The sequence below is a fragment of the Vipera ursinii genome (assembly GCF_947247035.1).
Source record: "Vipera ursinii genome assembly, chromosome: 5".
Classification (NCBI taxonomy): domain Eukaryota; kingdom Metazoa; phylum Chordata; class Lepidosauria; order Squamata; family Viperidae; genus Vipera; species Vipera ursinii.
The window spans coordinates 76,484,982-76,504,319 of record NC_139518.1 but is presented as its reverse complement, the minus strand read 5'-3'; the positions used below and the strand labels follow the sequence as shown (position 1 = coordinate 76,504,319).

The window sequence follows — 19,338 nt, the reverse complement described above, 5'->3', positions numbered from 1 at the left end:
AAAGCATTATTTTTAATTCATTCTTGGATCTCCAAGTGTTCCATTCAATTTTCTTACGTTCTATTATTTCATTCTCATCCATCCATTTGCATCAACTAACAGAGTAACTTTTCTTTGTGTTCATTCATTCAGACACACACAATTTCCCCAAACTCTTTCCTGGTGTTTTCATTATCATCATTCATGGAATGAATTTGTACATCAACAAATAAGATGACAACAGTCCTAGCATATATTTTAGATCAGAACTTGATAATTAAACTTACATCCTTCCATGGGTTTATCAACTGCACTTTGAAAATTTGTCTGCTTTCATTCAGATTTATTACCTTGTTCATTTTTCTCTTTCACAGACACAGAACATACCTATTTTTCTTTTTTTAGTTTGTTAATTTATGCTCTTTAGACTCCATTCCTATTACATTCCATCACATTCCATGTTTCAATCTTAGACATGACATGGATGGTCTGATAAATATTGACCTCTTCCATCCATCCTACTTTGATTAATCAAGGCATTCACATAAGATTTTAGATGAAGGTGATGAAATTATCTTAAATTAGTTATACTCATGCAATATACTGTATATCACTCTATTAATGATAAATACAGCATATCAGTCCATTTTGACACAGCTGGCTTCAGTATTCCAACTGGTTTTATTTTCAAGGCCATTCACACTATTCTATACAACCTAGGACCTTTAATCTAAAGACTACCATACAATCCAACATATTGTTGCAGAATCCTACTGACTATAAAGTATACTACAGGCAGTCCTCAACATATGACCCCCATTGAGCCCAAAATTTCAGTTGCTAAGCAAGACAGTTGTTAAGTGAGTTTTGCTCCATTTTATGACTTTTCTCGACACAGTTAAGTGAATCACTACAGTTGTTCCGCTAGTAATGCGGTTGCTAGGTAAATCTGGTTTCCCCATTGACTGTGCTTGTCTGAAGATCTCAAAAGGGGAATCACATGACCCCGGGACACTGCAACCATCACAAATATGAGTCAGTTGCCAAGCGTCTGAATTTTTATCACATTACAATGGAGATGCTTTAATGGTCATAAATGTGAAAAAGGTTCATAACTCACTTTTTCTAGTGCCGTTGTAACTTTGAAAGTTCACTAAATGAATGGTTGTAAGTTGAAACTACCTGTACATTCAGATTATTTGTCCTATTGAAACTCAAAATTATTCTTTATGTCATGAATTTCATTATTTCATTATTGGCTAACAGTGCAAGTAGCTTTCTTGGAGAAGAATACAAAGTATGTCATTATTACTCAGCATAATCAAGAAAACAGATTTCTGAATTAACCTTTTAAATCTTACATATTTCAGTCTTCATACTATATTGTTTTTATTGGGTATTGTTGTAGATTGTGATACTAAAGAAATTAATTTGATGTTGAACCTGATAACAGCAGCACGGTTACTGGTGGGACAATATTGGAAGAAGGATAGTTTGCCTACTATAGAAGAATGGGTACTTAAGGTATCGAATCTTGCAGAAATGTCTAAGATTTCTGCTTATTTGAAGGATCACTCGCAAGAAAGATATATTTCAGTTTGGAGGAGATGGATAGATTATATTCAGAATAAATATGGGACTAAAAAGTTCCATTTAGCTTATGAGTAGATTTTAGATTGTTATTAATTTTAGTATTAGTATCGATTATATTTTTGTTTAAGTTATTATTATTATGTTTTTAATAATTTGAATGTATCTATGTTAAAGGGGAGTTAAAGCACATTATGAATTTGGTTAATTTTATAATGGATAATATTAGTTATTATATCTATAACCCTGTATTCAGCTTTGGGAAGTGGGGGGCGGAAGGGGGGTGGTTTGGGGCGGGTGGGTTTTGGGGATATGTATTGTGAATTTTTTTTTGTAAAACTCTTTAATAAAAAAAGAGATAAAAGAAAACAGATTTCTGAATTAACCTTTTAAATCTTACATATTTCAGTCTTCATACTCTATTCTTCCTTCTCAGGTCACTCAAGCGCCAGTAACAGCAGCGGTGGTAATAGTAATAGTTATTGATCTTTATCTCGTACTGTTCTAATACATTATCTGAATGGCTTACGATAAAGTCATGAAAACAAATCGAAGCGATGTTAAACTGCATTAAAACCAGCAATCTTATAAAAGCTACTTCTTATTTACCAGACACATTTTCACTAGACTGTAACTGTGAACATTAGGCAGTCAAATTAAGAACACTAATGGCACAAATTCAAGCAAAAAACCAAAAAAAAAAAATCCCCCAAACTGCAGCAAGTAAACTAAACAATACCATCTTAAAAAACAGGCCAAGGTTGCTAAACAAGCAAGCAAACAAACAAACAAATAAATACCGTATTTTCAACTCTAAAAAGTCTGTCCTCTTTTAACAGCACCTATTTAGGCCCAGTCCTCTGGAGTTACTTCAACCGTGGCCATCCTACCGCAATTACAGTGAAATGTAATGTAATTGCCTTCTACCAAACATATTCATTTTACCATGCTTCTAGCCTTCCCTTATCTTAATTCACTAGACTTTTATATTTCATTGTGTTTTAATTTTAATTACACACCATATGGGGGAGAAAGAGAGTGGGGGGCTGACATACCTCAATTATATCCCTTGATTGTTACTTAGCACAATAGCTATTGGGAGCTATAGGGCCAAACAACAGAAAGGAAGAACATTCATTCATTCATTCATTCAATTTCTCTAGCTACTTCTCTCAATGCAAGTGACACAGTAATAGAAGGTTTATCTCCAGTCTCCCATATGGAGACATGTTTAATGTCTGCAATGGCTTCGCTTAAATATCTGTCCCCCAAATACATGGTGCTATGTTTGTTATATTTACAATGCAATGCAAGTAGGCTGTTGCATTGAAAAATGCAACCTTTTTAGGACTTCAAAAGCATCCTGGAATAAAAAGTGGAAATATATGCAGTTTTAATTTTTAAACCATCTGGCACACCTAAGCTCACTTTGCTATTTTCAAAACCACGCAATGTGCATTACACAACTGTCATGCTTTGTATATTTATTGGAATAGGAAAATTTAATTTGGCCCATTTGCTTTAAAGTGGTTTCGAACCTTGTCACCAATGATTCTACATCATGCAGAGCTCCAAAAACGCTAATATTAATCTGTTTGGCTTGACTGATTGGAAAATAATGGAAGTCAAGATGGAAACACCATCAATGTGATCCCAAAACAAAGTTACAGTCAATTTTGTCATTTGGGTATTCTTGTTAAAATTTGTAACTGCAAAATAAATACATGCAGTGCTTTTGCAGTCATTGTACACATAGAGAATGGCAAAAAGTTTGAGTCACCCAATACACATATTCCCAGCTGAAGTTTCAGTATGCATAAATTCAACGTTCATAGTAACTGTCTAGAATGTAAATACCACAAATAACAAGAATTGATTGTACATCCTTTGGGGCCTAATCAAAAGCTTGTCTTTGCCTTGAGATAAGAAGTCAGAAATAAAAATAAACAAAAATGAATAAACAAACCATGTGCTTTGCCTTCCTTCTTGTCATGAAAAAGGCAGTGGCCAGGGAGCAGAAATGAGGCATCTTCTTACTGAATTATAGAATTATTCTCTGCTTATGCTCTGTGCACCAGAACTGTGCAGAGGCAAAAGTCTTCCCATTTCAACTTAAGAAAATTTGAAGGAATTAAAGAGGAGTGATTTAGAAGCTTCATCTCTAATTGCAGACATTGTGCAAAAAATATTTTGGAATGTGTATGCTTTTGTTTTTCCAAAATGCTTTAATTAATGGGTGGATGGGAAGGTCTGACAAAAATATGAATGAAAACAATCTATCCCCCTGCCCACCCTGAAGGGGGTTTACTAATTTATAGTACTTAGTTTGATGGGACTTACCTCTAAGAAACTGAGCTCAAGTAAAGATTATTTATTTATTTATTTATTTATTTATTTATTTATTTATTTATTTATTTATTTATTATTTTTTGTTAAATTTATTTGCCACCCATTTCAGTTCAAATATACTCTGGGCGGCTTAGGATATAAAAAAAACATTTAAATCATGTAAATATAAAGATACTCAGAAAAACCACAATACAAACAGAATAAAATGATTGACACGAGATGGAGAAGGCAGCCGGTTGCACGGGAGGTGGGGGAATGTAGGATTAACTCTTATTTAATCAACCCAGTTTGAACATCTCCCACTGGGGCCCCAATCCAACTGGCAGAACCAAGTCTTCAGGGTCCTGCAGAAAATCATAAGGGTGAGACCCAATCTTACCTCAGGGAGTAAGATATTCCAAAGGGCAGGAGCCACCACAGAGAAGGCTCTTCTCCTGGATCCCACCAGTCAAAATTCCTTGACTGATGGGATAGGCAGTACCTCTGTCAGGGCAGGGGGAAATCTCAACAGGATGAGATGGCTCCTCAAATAATCAATTAAATAGTACATTTACTCCTGCTTTTTTATAGTGTGGCACACATCTAAGAAAACTATTTTCATTGTATTTGGTGGAGCTGACTATCATGCTGATTGCAATGACAGCTTATTGATATATAAAAATATCAGTATTGCAGAATTTATACACATATGCATGCACACACTTACATAATTCCCTGTTTAACACTTGTCACATACAAGGGACATTATCTCCTGAAGAGGAATCAAAATAACAGCATGTGTATTGGCCAAGACAAAATTATTGACTACCAATTAATCATAATTTGTTAACATTTCTTTTCAGATAGAACCATGAAGCTGAAAGCCAAATATCAAATTGTGTAGAAAGTATGTTAACATGAACTTTGCAATTTAAGCCTGAGAGTGATTTTATAAATTCAGGTGTTAGCTCTGGAAATTGTTCACTGGGGATTTTAAAGTGCTTTAATTTTCTTCAGGTTTAATTAAGCTGCGTACACACAATTCTGTCTTTACTAGGATTATTGATGAACGTTGAAATGCTGTAGCTAAGAACATGATGCATTAGTGTTTATTCACCTTCTGTACTATTAGTGAGTCCTACAGCTTATTCCAGGGTTGTAGTAAGGAAGGTTAAGTTGGGAGAAGCACAAGTTAAACACCTCACTACAAGTATCGGCATATCAAAAGCTCATTAGCTACTTTCCCAACTGTCCATAAAACAACTGAGAAAATGTACAGCTTGGTAGGCTGTACACACATTTTTCTCATGCTGACTAAAAACACAGTATGTGTCCAATTTGCTTCCAGGTTGTCAAACTTATTCTTCATATATTTTAAGCTTCATATGAGGTGTAGGGACTTTTCAAAATGCTCACTTAGTTTTTAGTTTGAGCTGTTTTCCTTGTTTTGATGTTTCTGATGCTAAAAAGTGTTACTGAATGTGCAGTTGGCTGTCAATCTGTCTGTGTCAGATGTAATATGATGAAGTCTGCCTAGGACTTAGATGGGAGATACTAGGAAGTACTAAGGGTGTAAGCTAGACTGGGAAGTCAAAAACATCTTGCAAGAAGACAATGGCAAACCAGTTATGTATCCCTGGTAAGAAAACTGCTTCATTGTGTTGAATTTAAAACCCATATTCCAGGTAGATTACAATTAACCAAAGTAGCAAGCATAAAAAATTAAAACAGATAGATGAAAGTTAGGGTAAAATCAAAATAAGTATTATTAAAATCAAAATTATTTCCACTAACAATTAAAAAATAGATGAGTCTTTACCCTTTTCCTACAATACTTAGAGAGAGGGGCCAAAGATATTTCTCAAACAGTACATTCCATAGGCAGAAGGACCTGTGACACATAGTAATTACTGATAGAAGAGAATATTTGTAGCTCAGGGTTGAACTGTGGGTTCCTCTCTGATCTTGGTTGTTTTCTTGTGGACTTTTCATTACCAAACTAGGTAGCATCATCAGAGCTAGATGAGGACATCAAGAGTAGAAAGACAGTTGGATTTGTTTCCAAAAAGGACAAAGCAGCATGCAAACATTCTCTAAATTTCTATTCAAATGAGATAAATAAGTTATCACAGTTATTGTGAATGGTTATTAGTGGTGGGTTGTTTCTCTTGGCTGCACTTTATTTTATTTTATTATTTCCTTTTATTTTTATTTTATTTCTATAGCTGCAGATGGGGACTGTAGCCAAGAAATTAAAAGACGTTTGCTCCTTGGGAGGAAAGCCATGGCAAATCTAGACAACACACTAAAAAGCAGAGACATCACCCTGTCAACAAAAGTGCGTATAGTCAAGGCTATGGTCTTCCCAGTTTCAATGTATGGCAGTGAAAGTTGGACCATAAAAAAGGCTGAGCGCCAAAAAATTGAGGCCTTTGAACTCTGGTGCTGGAGAAGACTCCTGCGAGTCCCTTGGACTGCAAGGCGGTCAAACCGGTCAGTCCTACAGGAGATCAACCCTGACTGCTCTTTAGAAGGCCAGATCCTGAAGCTAAAACTCAAATACTTTGGCCACCTAATGAGAAGGAAGGACTCACTGAAGAAGAGCCTAATGCTGGGAAAGATTGAGGGCCAGAGAAGAAGGGGACGACAGAGAATGAGTTGGCTGGATGGAGTCACTGAAGCAATAGGCGTGAGCTTAAATGGACTCCAGAAGATGGTAGAGGACAGGAAGGCCTGGACGAACGTTGTCCATAGGGTTGCGATGTGTCGGACACGACTTCGCAGCTAACAACAACAATAGCTGCCCATCTCAACAAGCAACTGTGAGCAGGGCATATCATAAGACATAAAAGCAATTCAAACTTTTAAGACAATAAAAGCATGCAAAATAAATATATATGGCACCAAGTAAAACTGTTACTATGGATGTTAATACAATTCATGTTGTTTATATTTTTGTTATATTGTTTTTTAAACTATTTTTAAATATAGGTAGCTATCGAAAATCAGGCACTTATGATGGGTAACCATATAAATTAAACAAAACAATATACAGTACAATTTCTGAAAGGATCTAATTGCTGAGTTTTGGACTTTACTATTGAGGGATTTTATCATGGAGGATATGTTAACTGTTTGCCAAGTCAGGATTTATTAATGATATATTATTATGCATGTTTTTATACAATATTTTATTATGATAAACCACCCAGAGACAATTATTGCTCTTAAATAATCTGGAAATAGTTAGATTATTTTAGAATAAATAATTGAATTATTGTAGAAAAGCTTTATTGATTTTCAAAAATATTGTAAGATGATAAAAAGAAAACTCATAAACAAGTTTAAAGAAGAAAATTTACAATTACGGTAAGAAAAAGTTTGGAATATGTAGAAATTTTTAAATAAAAAAAAACAACTTGTGAGAATTATTTGTTCTGCGGTAAATATATTTGGATTAGGAATTCAAAAACTGCTGTGAGTGAAATTTATTTTTTAAAAATACATTTAATTAGTTAATAATATACAAAATAGCTCATTATTATCAGTTTATAACGACTAAGACAATATTGCCTGCTCTTTGGAAATCCAATCACTCTTTTATACACTACTTGCTAACTGAATATTCTTGCACTATGCGATGCTCAAATACTTAGTAAGAATAAACAAGGAAGAGGGATTCATTGAAGTGTTTTAACTATACTGAGCTTAGTTGAACTCAATTTTGTATCCGATCTACATTTATTTTCTAAGATATTATTTGCTTTCAAAAAAATTTTGTTTTAGTATAAAGGCTTTCTTGATAGAATTAGCTGGAATAGAAACAATAAGTTCCAATAGAAGGAGAAGTGTCTTTGAATTAATCCTAAATAAAAAAAAACCCTTCAGTTATAATTTCCTATCTTAGGTTCCAAGTATATTTTTAAGTAATATAATGCATACAATTATATATCTATCGGTCAGTTGTTTTATTTTTTTTTACTTTAGTTTAAGTGCATGGAAATTTATGGTTCTCAAGGGTATGGGGCACTAAAAGCTTGATTATTTCGTTTTCCAGGGGTGATTTAAATTGCCCCAGTATATTTATTAAAGGCCAGAATAAAAGTTCACACTTGTATCGGAGAGATTTATTTTCTCCACTACCAGCAATTGGGCTAGGGTTAAAAAAGTCTTAATTTGCACACCATATATAAATATAAGGTATAGACTAAGAGAACTTTCCTAGTAGCAGTCGTTTTGGATGGGAATGGGCTATCTCAAATTGATTACTTTAGGAATCTCTTCCTCTTCACTGCACATGTCTTTTGTGTATGAAAGAGCAGGTTCAAACCTGTCAGCCAAGAGTGGTTTATCCTGGAGTCAGGCTATTAGTTCCAATGCATTTAAGCCAAGTTAAAATTTCAAAATGCTGGAGACCCATGTCATTAGCACATTTCGATGCATTACCGTACAAGAAGTGAAATACAGGAAAATTCCAAATGAGCAACTTTGTATATATACTGAGGCTCATCATTTTAGCAATTTTATCCATTTTTTTTATTTGTGTGTATGTTGGGTCTCTGGTTTGATTTGTATATCTGTGGTCTTTGATCACAATAATAAAATTTCTTCTGTTGATGGTACACAGAGATCTTGCTTATTTAGCTATAACTATAATAGCAATGCAATGCAATATAATACCATAATAACATAAATCAAACAGCAATACAATACGATAGCAGTAACTGCGGCAGGAATCTTGGAGTCCTAGTGGACATGTGAATTAAATAGGAGTCAGCAGTGTACAGCAGTTGCCAAAAAAGCCAATGCAATCCTAGGCTGAATCAACAGACAGCTAGGAATAAATAATAATAATAATAATAATAATAATAATAATAATAATAATAATAATAATAATAAATAATAATAATAATAATAATAATAATAATAATAATAATAATAATAATAATAATAATAATAATAATAAAAAAGTTGGAAGGGACCTTGGAGGTCATCTAGTCCAACCCCCTGCTCAGGCAGGAAACCCTATACCATTTTGGACAAATGGCTGTCCAGTCTCTTCTTAAAAACGTCGAGTGTTGGAGCATTCACAGCTTCATATGAAGTGTTAATACCACTTTATAAGGCCTTGGTAAGACCACACTTAGAATATTGCATATAGTTTTGGTCACCATGTTATAAAAAAGATGTTGAGACTGGAAAGAGTGCAGAGCAGAGCAACCAAGATGATTAGGGGGCTGGAGGTTAAAACATATGAGGTGTTGCAGGAACTGGCTATGTCTAGTTTAATGAAAAAAAGGACTAGGGGTGACATGATAGCAGTGTTTCAATATTTGAGGGGCTGCCAGAAAAAAAGCGGATCAACCTATTTTTCAAAGCAACAGAAGGCAAGACAAGAAGCAATGGATAGAAACTAACCAAGGAGAGAAGCAACCTAGAACTAAGGAGAAATTTCCTGACAGTGAAAACAATCAACCAGTGGAACAGTTTGCCTCGAGAAGTGGGTGCTCCACCACTGGAGACTTTTAAGAAGAGACTAGACAGCCATTTATCTAAAATATTATACAGTCTCCTGGTTGAGCAGGAGGTTGAACTAGAAAACCCCCAAGGTTCCTTCCAACTCTGGAAGCTGAAATAGGGTATGGATTCATCTATAGCAGGGGTGTCAAACTCAATTTCATTGAGGGCCGCATCAGCATTGCGGTTGCCCTCAGGGGGCCGGGTGGGTATGGCCAGGGTGGGTGTGGCCTACTGGGTAGGCGTGGCTAGAGTGCCTATGGCCTACTGGGTGAGCATGGCCAGCTCTACATCCTTCGCATCAAGGGTGCCTATGGGGGCCTGGGCAGGAGTGGGACAGATCTGGGGGTCTCTGGCAGGAGGAGGGTCTCTGGGCCAGGGCCAAGGCAGCGGGGACCGTTCCCTCACTGTTTCCAGGATGGCTTCGCGGGCCACATGAAACCATTTTGCGGGCCGGATCCGGCCCCCGGGCCTTGTGTTTGACATGTCTGATCTATAGCTTTGTAGAGTGCTAGCCAGACTTTTAAAACTGGGCAAGGTAATTTTTATCTTGTCTCTTTTAGTCTGGGATTCCTGACTTTTCCTCACTTTTACTACATGCCCTCCATGTTCTTTGGGCTACCATTAATTTTTTTTTCCATTATCAATCCTTTTTGTCTTTATAATTTATATTGCTGAATTCTGTCCGACCTTCTTGTCTAATTTCCTATGACAAAACCATAATGGGTGTTATTCAAACCACACCAAGGTGCTTTTTCATGCTCTCTCAGCTTTGTCATTTGTTTGTGGATGTTACATTAACCAACCATGTAATACCAGTGCAAAGACTCTCATGTAACTGGGTTTTTTTTTAATAAAGTAATTGTTATTTTTTATATCTATCATTTTGTGGATATTCTACAATTTTTATAAGCTGTCTTAAAAACTATAACTGCAGTGGAAAATGAGGCAGAAATGTTCGAAAATTATTACTAAGGGTAATTTGAATAAGATTGAAAGAGATGCAGTACTTGAGTAAAGGCATTAAGAGAGGTTATTAATATGTATCTCTGTCTTGTGATTTTTTTACAAAAGTAGTGAAATTCTAAATGAAGCACTCACGGTGTTGTTGTAATAGGGGACTTAATGGGCGTTAGATATCTTCCACATTTATGATCATCTTATGCAAATATTATTCTGCTTTTGTACACATAGTACTTGTACTTTGAGTGTGCAGTTTGCGGATTTTCTTGAATGTCTAGCTTCTGCTTGAAGAATGGGTGGCAGCTCTGGCTACAAGAGCTTTTGTACATCTTTATGCCGTGTGCCAATTGCATTTGTTCCTGGACCAAGATGCTCTCTTCACAGTGCCTCACGAATCATAGATTACGATACAATGCTTTATACAACTACAATTGAAGAGCATCTGGAAGATGCAGTTGGCTCCAAAGGCTGGACAGACAGTTATGAGCATCTTTAACCCACAAATACCATACTTCTTGAATTGTCTTTACAAAGACAGACGCGAGACCGTTGGTAAGGTTGATAAGTTTATTCGGTTCAGCTCCCGGCAGCTGACTGTCAAACAATCCGGGTTTTTATAGAGAACTGTTAAACAACATAACCAATCAGGTAACAGTATTTTTCCCGCCGCTCGGAGAACGGCCAATCGCCGAGCGGCACTTTGACAGCTCGGCGGCTGTCAGGGAATTCCTCTCAGCTGAGCGCTTAGCTCAGTTCGGAGGACCAAATTGTGAACTGCGGATTTGACAGTTCCGGGAACTGTCAAATCTGGCGCGTGCGCGTTGGGCCCCGGCAGCCTTTTGACAGCTGTCATCGGGAATGGCGGCCGGCGGGGCGGTGCGCATGCGTTGTTGCTTCGGGCAGCCATTTGACAGCTGTCAACTGTCAAATGCCTGCCGGCCCGGCTTTTTGCTTGCGGCTTGGAAACCTTCGGTTTCCAGATATGATTCACTTCTGCTCCACAATTGGTTGACAGTATGCTTCTAGGCTCAATTCAAAATGTTTACAGGTACCCATAAAGCCCTTCATTGCATGCATCTGGATTATTTGAGGGACTGTCTCCAATTTATTCTTGTCAGATTCAGCAGGAGAGGCATGCTAGTGCTTGGTTTCTAATTAAATAGTGCTACATGTGAGGACCCAGTGAGAGATCCACTGTGGTGATGCCACCTGCTCCTTAGATCAGAGGTCCCCAAACTTTTGGGTACCAGGGACCGGATCCGTGGAGAAAGGATTTTTTGCAGACCAGAAAGTGTGAAGTTTTGTGTGCTGCCTGCAACCCATGGATGGGGTTTTGCTTGTTTGTGCGGACCGAATGCGGGCATGCTGCGGCCCGGTACTGGTCCATGGCCTGGGAGTTGGGGACCCCTGCCTTAGATCATCAGCCCCTCTGGAGGTTGGATTATCCCTGACCTTGTTGGCCTTTTATAAGGCTTTAAAGTTGTGGCTGTATCATCAGTCATGGGGTTGGTAAATGTCGCAGTGTCCATGAGATGGTTATGCTGATGGGCAGTTGTGGTTTTATTTCTGCTGCCAGTTATGAACTAATTGTTGTGGTCTTTACTATGTTGGATTTTACTCAATGTAAAAATTGTTTAATCACTGCTGACCCATCTTCACGATGATATGGAAAACCATATAAAATAAAATAAATATAAATAAATAAGAAAACAAGCTGGGAATTAGTTCAAGCAGTCAGGCTGAGCCTTCTGATAGATTTAGCTGCCTTGGTATTTCAAGAAGATATGCTTCCTTTTCAAAGCTTTTAAATGTTTTACACTGTTATATTGCTTTATTGATTTCTTCCGTGTGAAGATTATATAGAATTACCGTTAGATCACAGCTATTTTCTGTTTCAAATCAAGCAAACATAGTTTACCCCTTTTTGTTCTGTGTTTTCCCCCCTCACTTCTGCCTGACTTTTTTAAAAGAAACAGATTATTGATATACCATACACGTTGTATTTTTCTCCTCATTTTTTTCTCTGCCAAACTGAATGTAAAAGAAACCAAGAAAAAGCCATCATTGTCATGTTAAATTGTTGGTTCGTCCACAAGCTAGATGGAAGTACGGTACAAAAGGCAACTGATAAATATTAATAAATGTCAAGTCGAAAATGGAACTTGTTTTAAAATGTCAAAAACAATCCCTTTGAAGAGAATTGGTAGTTATTTTCTTTCATTATTTTAACATTAGCTAACAGTGGCCAAGTGTACGTAGAAATTGATAATGATGCAGGAGAAAAAAAAACACAGTTTTGTATGTACAGATATCATATAATTAACACATACAAGATGACATATTAATGGCCTTTAATTGTTCCTGCAAGACTTATAATATGTAATTTTGCAGGTGCAAAAGTAGTAATTAGGAAGATAAGTAACATAAGCTGCTTGATGTGAAATTAATATGTATACTTTGATTGAATAAGGACAAATTTGGCATATTCCCTAAGAAGCTGATGTTCTGAAAACATTTCTTCAGAATTCTAACAATTAATGTATCTTAATTGTTAGGGATTTCAAGGAACCTAAATCATTAAAATTTCACTGATGTGGTAGAGCAGAAGGAAGCTATAATTCCACAAGAGTGATAAATATGAACTAGGAACTGACTTCATTACAATCAGTGAAAAAAATCATCAATTTCCAAGAGGACTACGTTAGAGAGGGGCACTGCATTTTAAAGCATACAGAAGTACATTCCAATGAAGTAATTACCTGGGATTATTTACTGGATCAAATTAACTACTTACTTATGCTGATAAACTGCTCCCAATTTAGTTGAAGTTGTCAAATCAGTTAAAATTAGAAATAATGTCAAATGAGTTCCACTGGGCTTGGTTTAAAATGATTTTATATTTCTGGCTTTTTAAGAAATATTTTTTAAAAAAGCTATTCTAGACGCTTAAAGTCCCTTTTCTTTCCTTTTTTCCATCTTGAAAGATAGAAGAATGAAAACTACAGGAAGAGCTGAGGATAACAGAGACTTGTTTCTTACATTTCTTAACATCACTTGACTTTCCATGAATTTTGGAAATGTCCTTGTCACCAGAAGTCTGAGAGTTGAGATATCAACTGTGCAAATCAATCATGTACAACTTAATCTATTGATATAAGAGAATTTAAAGTATACATTTCCCATGAAGCTATGTTAGTTTATAGCTGAGACCTGTGTTATCATGAGAGTTCTTCAATGCTGCAGCCCATCCTAATTTTAATATGTGGGCTGAATTTATATTACATATCTATATGTAGTAGGATATGAGATGGGATGGGGTATGGTGGAAGGTCAATTGCAAAACTTATAGTTCTAAAGTCCTATTTACAAATCCTATTTACACCACTATTAATGTCATAGCTGAGTATGTCTGTAGGACACAGCTGTCAAACCTGATCATATTACATGACGTATCATGATGTATTGCAACATTTTTTGCCTTTGCGTAGTTGGGGTGGACATGGTCTGCACGTGGCACATCCATCCTGCAGGCCATCAGTTTCTGACACTCTTGCTGTAGGAGATGACCAAGCTGAGCCCGAGGGAGGGGTCAAACGTGTCATTAGTCTCCAGTCCCTTTGTACTCACAAAAGACCTAAGTCCAGCCCACCTTGAATTTCACTGATTCTTATCTACTGCCCATTCCCTTTGACTGCTAGTAGTTCAAATTTTTGTAGAGAGCATGCATTTGCAATAAACCTTTATATTCATTTTAAACAGCCTGGCCTTCCTGATTTCCCTGTGCTTGACAATGACCTCAGAATTGTACCTAACAATTAAAAAATATTACTATTATCATGGTGTCCCTAACCAATAGGACATTTTTTTCCTAGTACAATATTTTTATTTAGCAGAAATATCCCAATAGGGCAGGCTTGAAATACGTTCATGACAAAAAGATTGGTTACTTGATTCCTTAAACTATGTCCCCAAATTAAAATCAAATACCTCTTCAAGAACATCAGCAAGCTTACTAAGTATCTCTTCAGGGAGGCTCTGGAATGTTGGGACACTGTAAGAGAAAGATGAAAGCGCGTGTGAATTGATGTAATTGTAAATTTTTATTTCTTGAGAAAAGCTCCAGAAAAAATAAAATAAACCTGTAGAACATGTAAGTCCATTTTTAATACATATGCTATAAGACGACTTCATACAGGTAGTCCTTGACTTACAGCCATTCATTTAGTGACGGTTCAAATTTACAATGAAAAAAGCGACTTATGACCCTTTTTCACACTTACGACTGTTGCAGCATCCCCAATGATTATGTAATCAAAATTTAGATGCTTGACAACTGGCATGTATTTATGATGGTTGCAGTGTTTCAAGGTCATCCGATGACCTTTTGCAACCTTCCAACAAGCAAAGTCAATGGGGATGCCAGATTCACTTATCAACCATGTTAGTGACTTAAAACTTCAGTGATATATTTAACAAGTCTTGGAAGACAGGTTGTAAAGTAGAGCAAAACTCACTTAACAACTTAACAACTGTGTTGCTTAGCAACCAAAATTTTGGGCTCAATTGTGGTCATAAGTCGAGGAGCACCTATATTTAACAATATTTTTGACTGCAATAAAAATAATAAAAACACACAATTCTGAAGAGTCAAAAATATATTTTGTGTTTGCTCTCAATATTATTTCTAGCATACAGTATATATTTAAGGGAGACAATATACTCGACATTGTATTATGTAAGATCATTCACTGTGGCTTGCCACTTTCCCATTGTAATTTTTTACTAGCATTCAGAATCGAAATAGAGGTGAACCTTATAATGCTCATATATAAGGCAGGGGATCCTAAAACACAGAGAAACAACTTGATAGGTGCATACTACTTTTGATGCTTCCCTGTGAGGTTCTAGACATGAAATATTAATCCTAAATTCAGAATATTAAAATTACTTGTACTGTACTTAAAACTGCTTCAGAGCTAACATATCCTAACCATTCAAATGTTTGTTCAGCCTTATCATCAGTTTTCTTATCATAGTCTGGAAATTTTCTAAACATTGTTTGTCTTAACTGTGACAAGCTACACAATTTTGTTTTTGTTCCCATGCTGAATTTTAAAAATTACATCAAATTCTTTGGGCAATTGAGACACAAAATATTAATCTAACACCTACAATGCACATGAAATTTTAATATTATTTAATAAATGTCAGCTACCTTTTTATTGAATTGTGATTGATCTAAAAGTTTACAGGTAACTTTTAAAAAAGTTTTTCAAATTTAAATGTTAAAAAAACTTAAACTTTGAAAGATCTTTAAAAAATATTTAAGCCAATTATAAATTGCACCAGTGCATGTATAAAATCTCTTCAGTATTGAATAAAATGCTAAGATATTTATTTCAACTTAGTGAATATTTCCAACAATAACATATCAGATCTATTGTGTGACAACTGCATTTATAGATTATTCATGTACGTTCCACTATCCATTTTGAGAAATCAAGTACATTTACTGAAAGAATGCAGTACTATTTACTATCTGCATTGGTTATTTTCATCTTATGTTGCTCTGAATAATAAAGTTGTAATTAACAGAATTTAAGCAGATTAACTGACAGCATTCCATTGAACATGGAACAATATTTCTATTTTTCTTAACAGACAAGGATAGTACATATGCTATGGTAACACATATATGATACAATCTGAATTGCGACATCATGATAAAAGATTACATTTTTCTACTTATTTCTTACTGTCAGATAAAACCATAAAAATCACAGGGTTTCTTTTGGAGATCACACAAATTGTTTTCTCTCTTGTGTTTCCACTTCCTTAGTTTTCTACAGAGGCATATGTGATAGAACTACCAGAGTGATGTAAAAATATGTATGTGCGTGTGTCTATGCAGACTTCCTTTTGCTTTACCTCAATTAATTCCTTAATTGGACATTTAAAACTTAAAATGTTTTACGTTTAGTACTGAATACTTAGTGTATGGAACAAATTAAGTTCATACGTAAGTAGGGAAAATGGCAGGGTGGTACTGATGAGAGGAATGTTTGAAGTGTTATTTCAGCCAGAAAGCAGATAAATAGGCAATTAGAAATGTTGACAAAGCATCAATCCAAATAAATAATACCTCAGAGATTACAAAAGTAATAGCATGGTAAACAGAAAGCTTCTAATAACCATTACTGACAATACAAAAAGGCTGAATATGCTCCAAAATGAGTAGAAAGGAGCAAAATATGTATATTTGTAGAAAATGCAGTGTTTAGGGGGCAAACCAGGTCATGAATGATTTTTGGAAGACCTGCCAAACATCAGAGTGTTCCAGTTACCCAACACAATAATTTGTCACCAAGAAGGGGTTAATCAAACCTATCCTTCCAAACTTGTGTTGGGATATCACTGCATGTATACACAGTGATACACAGCTATTTAAAGTGTGGATATTTATAAATATTTATAAATGTCTTCTTAATTAAGATCTAGTTAAGGCAGTACCAATTATCACTCAGTATTTATTTATTACCTTATCTTTACCTTATCTTGTATGTCTGTGTGTCTATGGGTAAACTTTTTGAATTAGAATTCTTGATAAACAACACATAAACATTTGGTCGTACTCAACACGTTGGCCTTATCACAATTAAATTTATTATCCCTATATCTTTGTCTCTCTGTGTGAACTCATTTTAAAGAACCTAGAATGCCTCTTAGATCCCTTTTAAAAGATAGTTGTTAAATAAATAACCTCAAAACAGAAATGATTTGTGGTCATTGTCATTGTTATAAAATGATAGCCTTAGCATCTGGATCTGCAGATTTCCACATGGCAACACTAGTTTCTAAGAGTGATGTTGCTCCTAACAAGATAATACAGTTTATCGTCAGGGATGTCTGGATGGATAGCTTCTTCATTACTCAAGGGAGTTAAAAACACTGAATCCTGGCAGCAGAAACCAATAAACTTTATGGTCTTTGGCAATCTACTAGTCCTAAAATTTCTTTTCAAAAGGGATGGAAAGGACGGGAATGCAACCTCATAGAATTTTCTACCCAAGAAGTCTATGTTAAATGTAAATAATTACTTCAGCATGTTTAACTCAAGTAAGTTTAGACTCATATATTTACCCTATGTTAATGTGTTAAAGGGAGTGCATGCCTTCAGTTGGCTTCTTTTTAATGTGCCTCTTGATAAATCTTTTTATTGTTAAAAATGTCCTAGAAAATTATATATAAAGATGATGTAATTTGTACGCACAATTATTCTAAGCCATAAGGATGAAGCTCAACAGAACTGCTAACAACTCATATGGACAGCACCTAAATATTCTTTTACTATATAATCCCAGCATATTTTCCTTTCTGACTAATGAGTCTGAAAGCAAGATATGGATAATGACTATACACAAATTAATTATAGGTGTAATTTTTCCTTTTGGAACTTAATAATGCCATTTAAATTGGGGGGGGGGAAAGAATTCATGAAAAAAACACCCTACCATACATACATAAATGTGGTTTTATCTTTTATGTAAAGACCTTTTATGTTTATTTATCTTTTATGTAAAGACCATAACTACAGGGTTACAGGTCAATAAGAATTTCATTAAAAGATACGAGAAACTACCATTGTTTGAACTGGCATCAAAGCTTAAAATACTACCCAGTATTGATAAAGGACAATATGTGTGGTTCAGGGTTGAAATGAGAGGTCCTGGGTGCACCAACAACATCAGCACTATGATGTTATCTGGTTTGGATAATGAAACATCTGCAAGAAAACAACCAAGATCAGAGAGTGTCAATGACGCCTCACACTATCCAGTATTGTAAAACCTCATGTACCCATGGCTTTCAATAGGAAAAGGAAGTGCTTAATATTGACAGATCTATGATCTTAGTTTTTGTTTCATGCGTCATTTCTTTTACTGAATTCTACAGTAAATTTTACAGTACTTAAAACCATTTGCAGGAAATGGCAATGATGTGATCCATGACTCCCATGTGACATTCATGTATAACAGATTTCACTCTGACTTCCAATTATTCAATTTACTTCTGCTGTTCTTTATAGGTTTTCTTTTTTTTAAGCCAGGCTAAAGAGATTTGTTAAAAGGGGGTTTATAGTGTAATCTCTTAATAACTACTTGGAAGAAAATTCTATTGACTAAATGTAGACAATTCAACAATGGTTCTTCGTTCAAGTGGAGTATCAGCAGTATAATTTCAGAATTACTTGGTAAGTTTTAAAATTGTCTTATGCTTATTAATAACATAAGCTAGTATCGAATGAAATTTGATACAAAGTATTAAACACAAAACAAATACATTATAAAATATCTTAAAGGCAAAGCATGAACTACATAAATGCCTTTGGAGATTCTCAGTCATCCAGGTCATTGTTTTACCAAAGGTGCTTTGAAAATGTTTCACTTCTCATCCAAGAAGCTTCTTCAGCTCTGATTGGAAGGTGGGGAAATCTTGAAACTGGAGAAGAAAATTCCAGATTCATGAGCTGTCATGAGTAGCCACCTACTTCTAATATTTGGTGGGCTAAAAAGCTACTATGTTCCCTTTGAAACAAATCAGAAGAATGATAGCACAATTAACAGATTTTATTAAAAGGTAAAGGCTCACTGCATTCAGCCCTTATACAACTTTTTTTTGCCACTATTGTCTAATACGGTTCTCCTCCTCCTTTACCTTGACAGAACATTTACCCACAAACTTTATAAGCCAAGTCTCTGCTCTTGAGGTAACATGTGTCCTTTATTATAAATTGTATTGCAAAGAATATATGCTCTATGTTATAACCTTATATTTTTAGTGTGTTCATAATATACCATAAAAAATAATCCAGGAAAAGTTACCGTAGTTTCTGGCGTATAAGACGACTTTTTAACCCATGAAAATCTTCTCAAAAGTCAGGGGTCGTCTTATACGCCGGGT

At 35.4% G+C, this 19,338-nt stretch overlaps 1 protein-coding gene across 2 annotated transcripts in view; it reads right to left on the bottom strand.

The window, feature by feature from the left end:
- The window catches only part of PRKG1 (protein kinase cGMP-dependent 1), a gene marked incomplete at both ends in the record, with an annotated part of 850,316 nt that overhangs the window by 193,041 nt on the left and 637,937 nt on the right, over nt 1–19,338 (bottom strand). For both annotated transcript variants that reach the window (XM_083364786.1, XM_083364785.1), the window contains one exon: nt 14,365–14,428. In XM_083364786.1, coding sequence (XP_083220912.1) covers nt 14,365–14,428 — 64 coding nt within the window. The remainder of the gene's footprint in view (nt 1–14,364; nt 14,429–19,338) is intronic.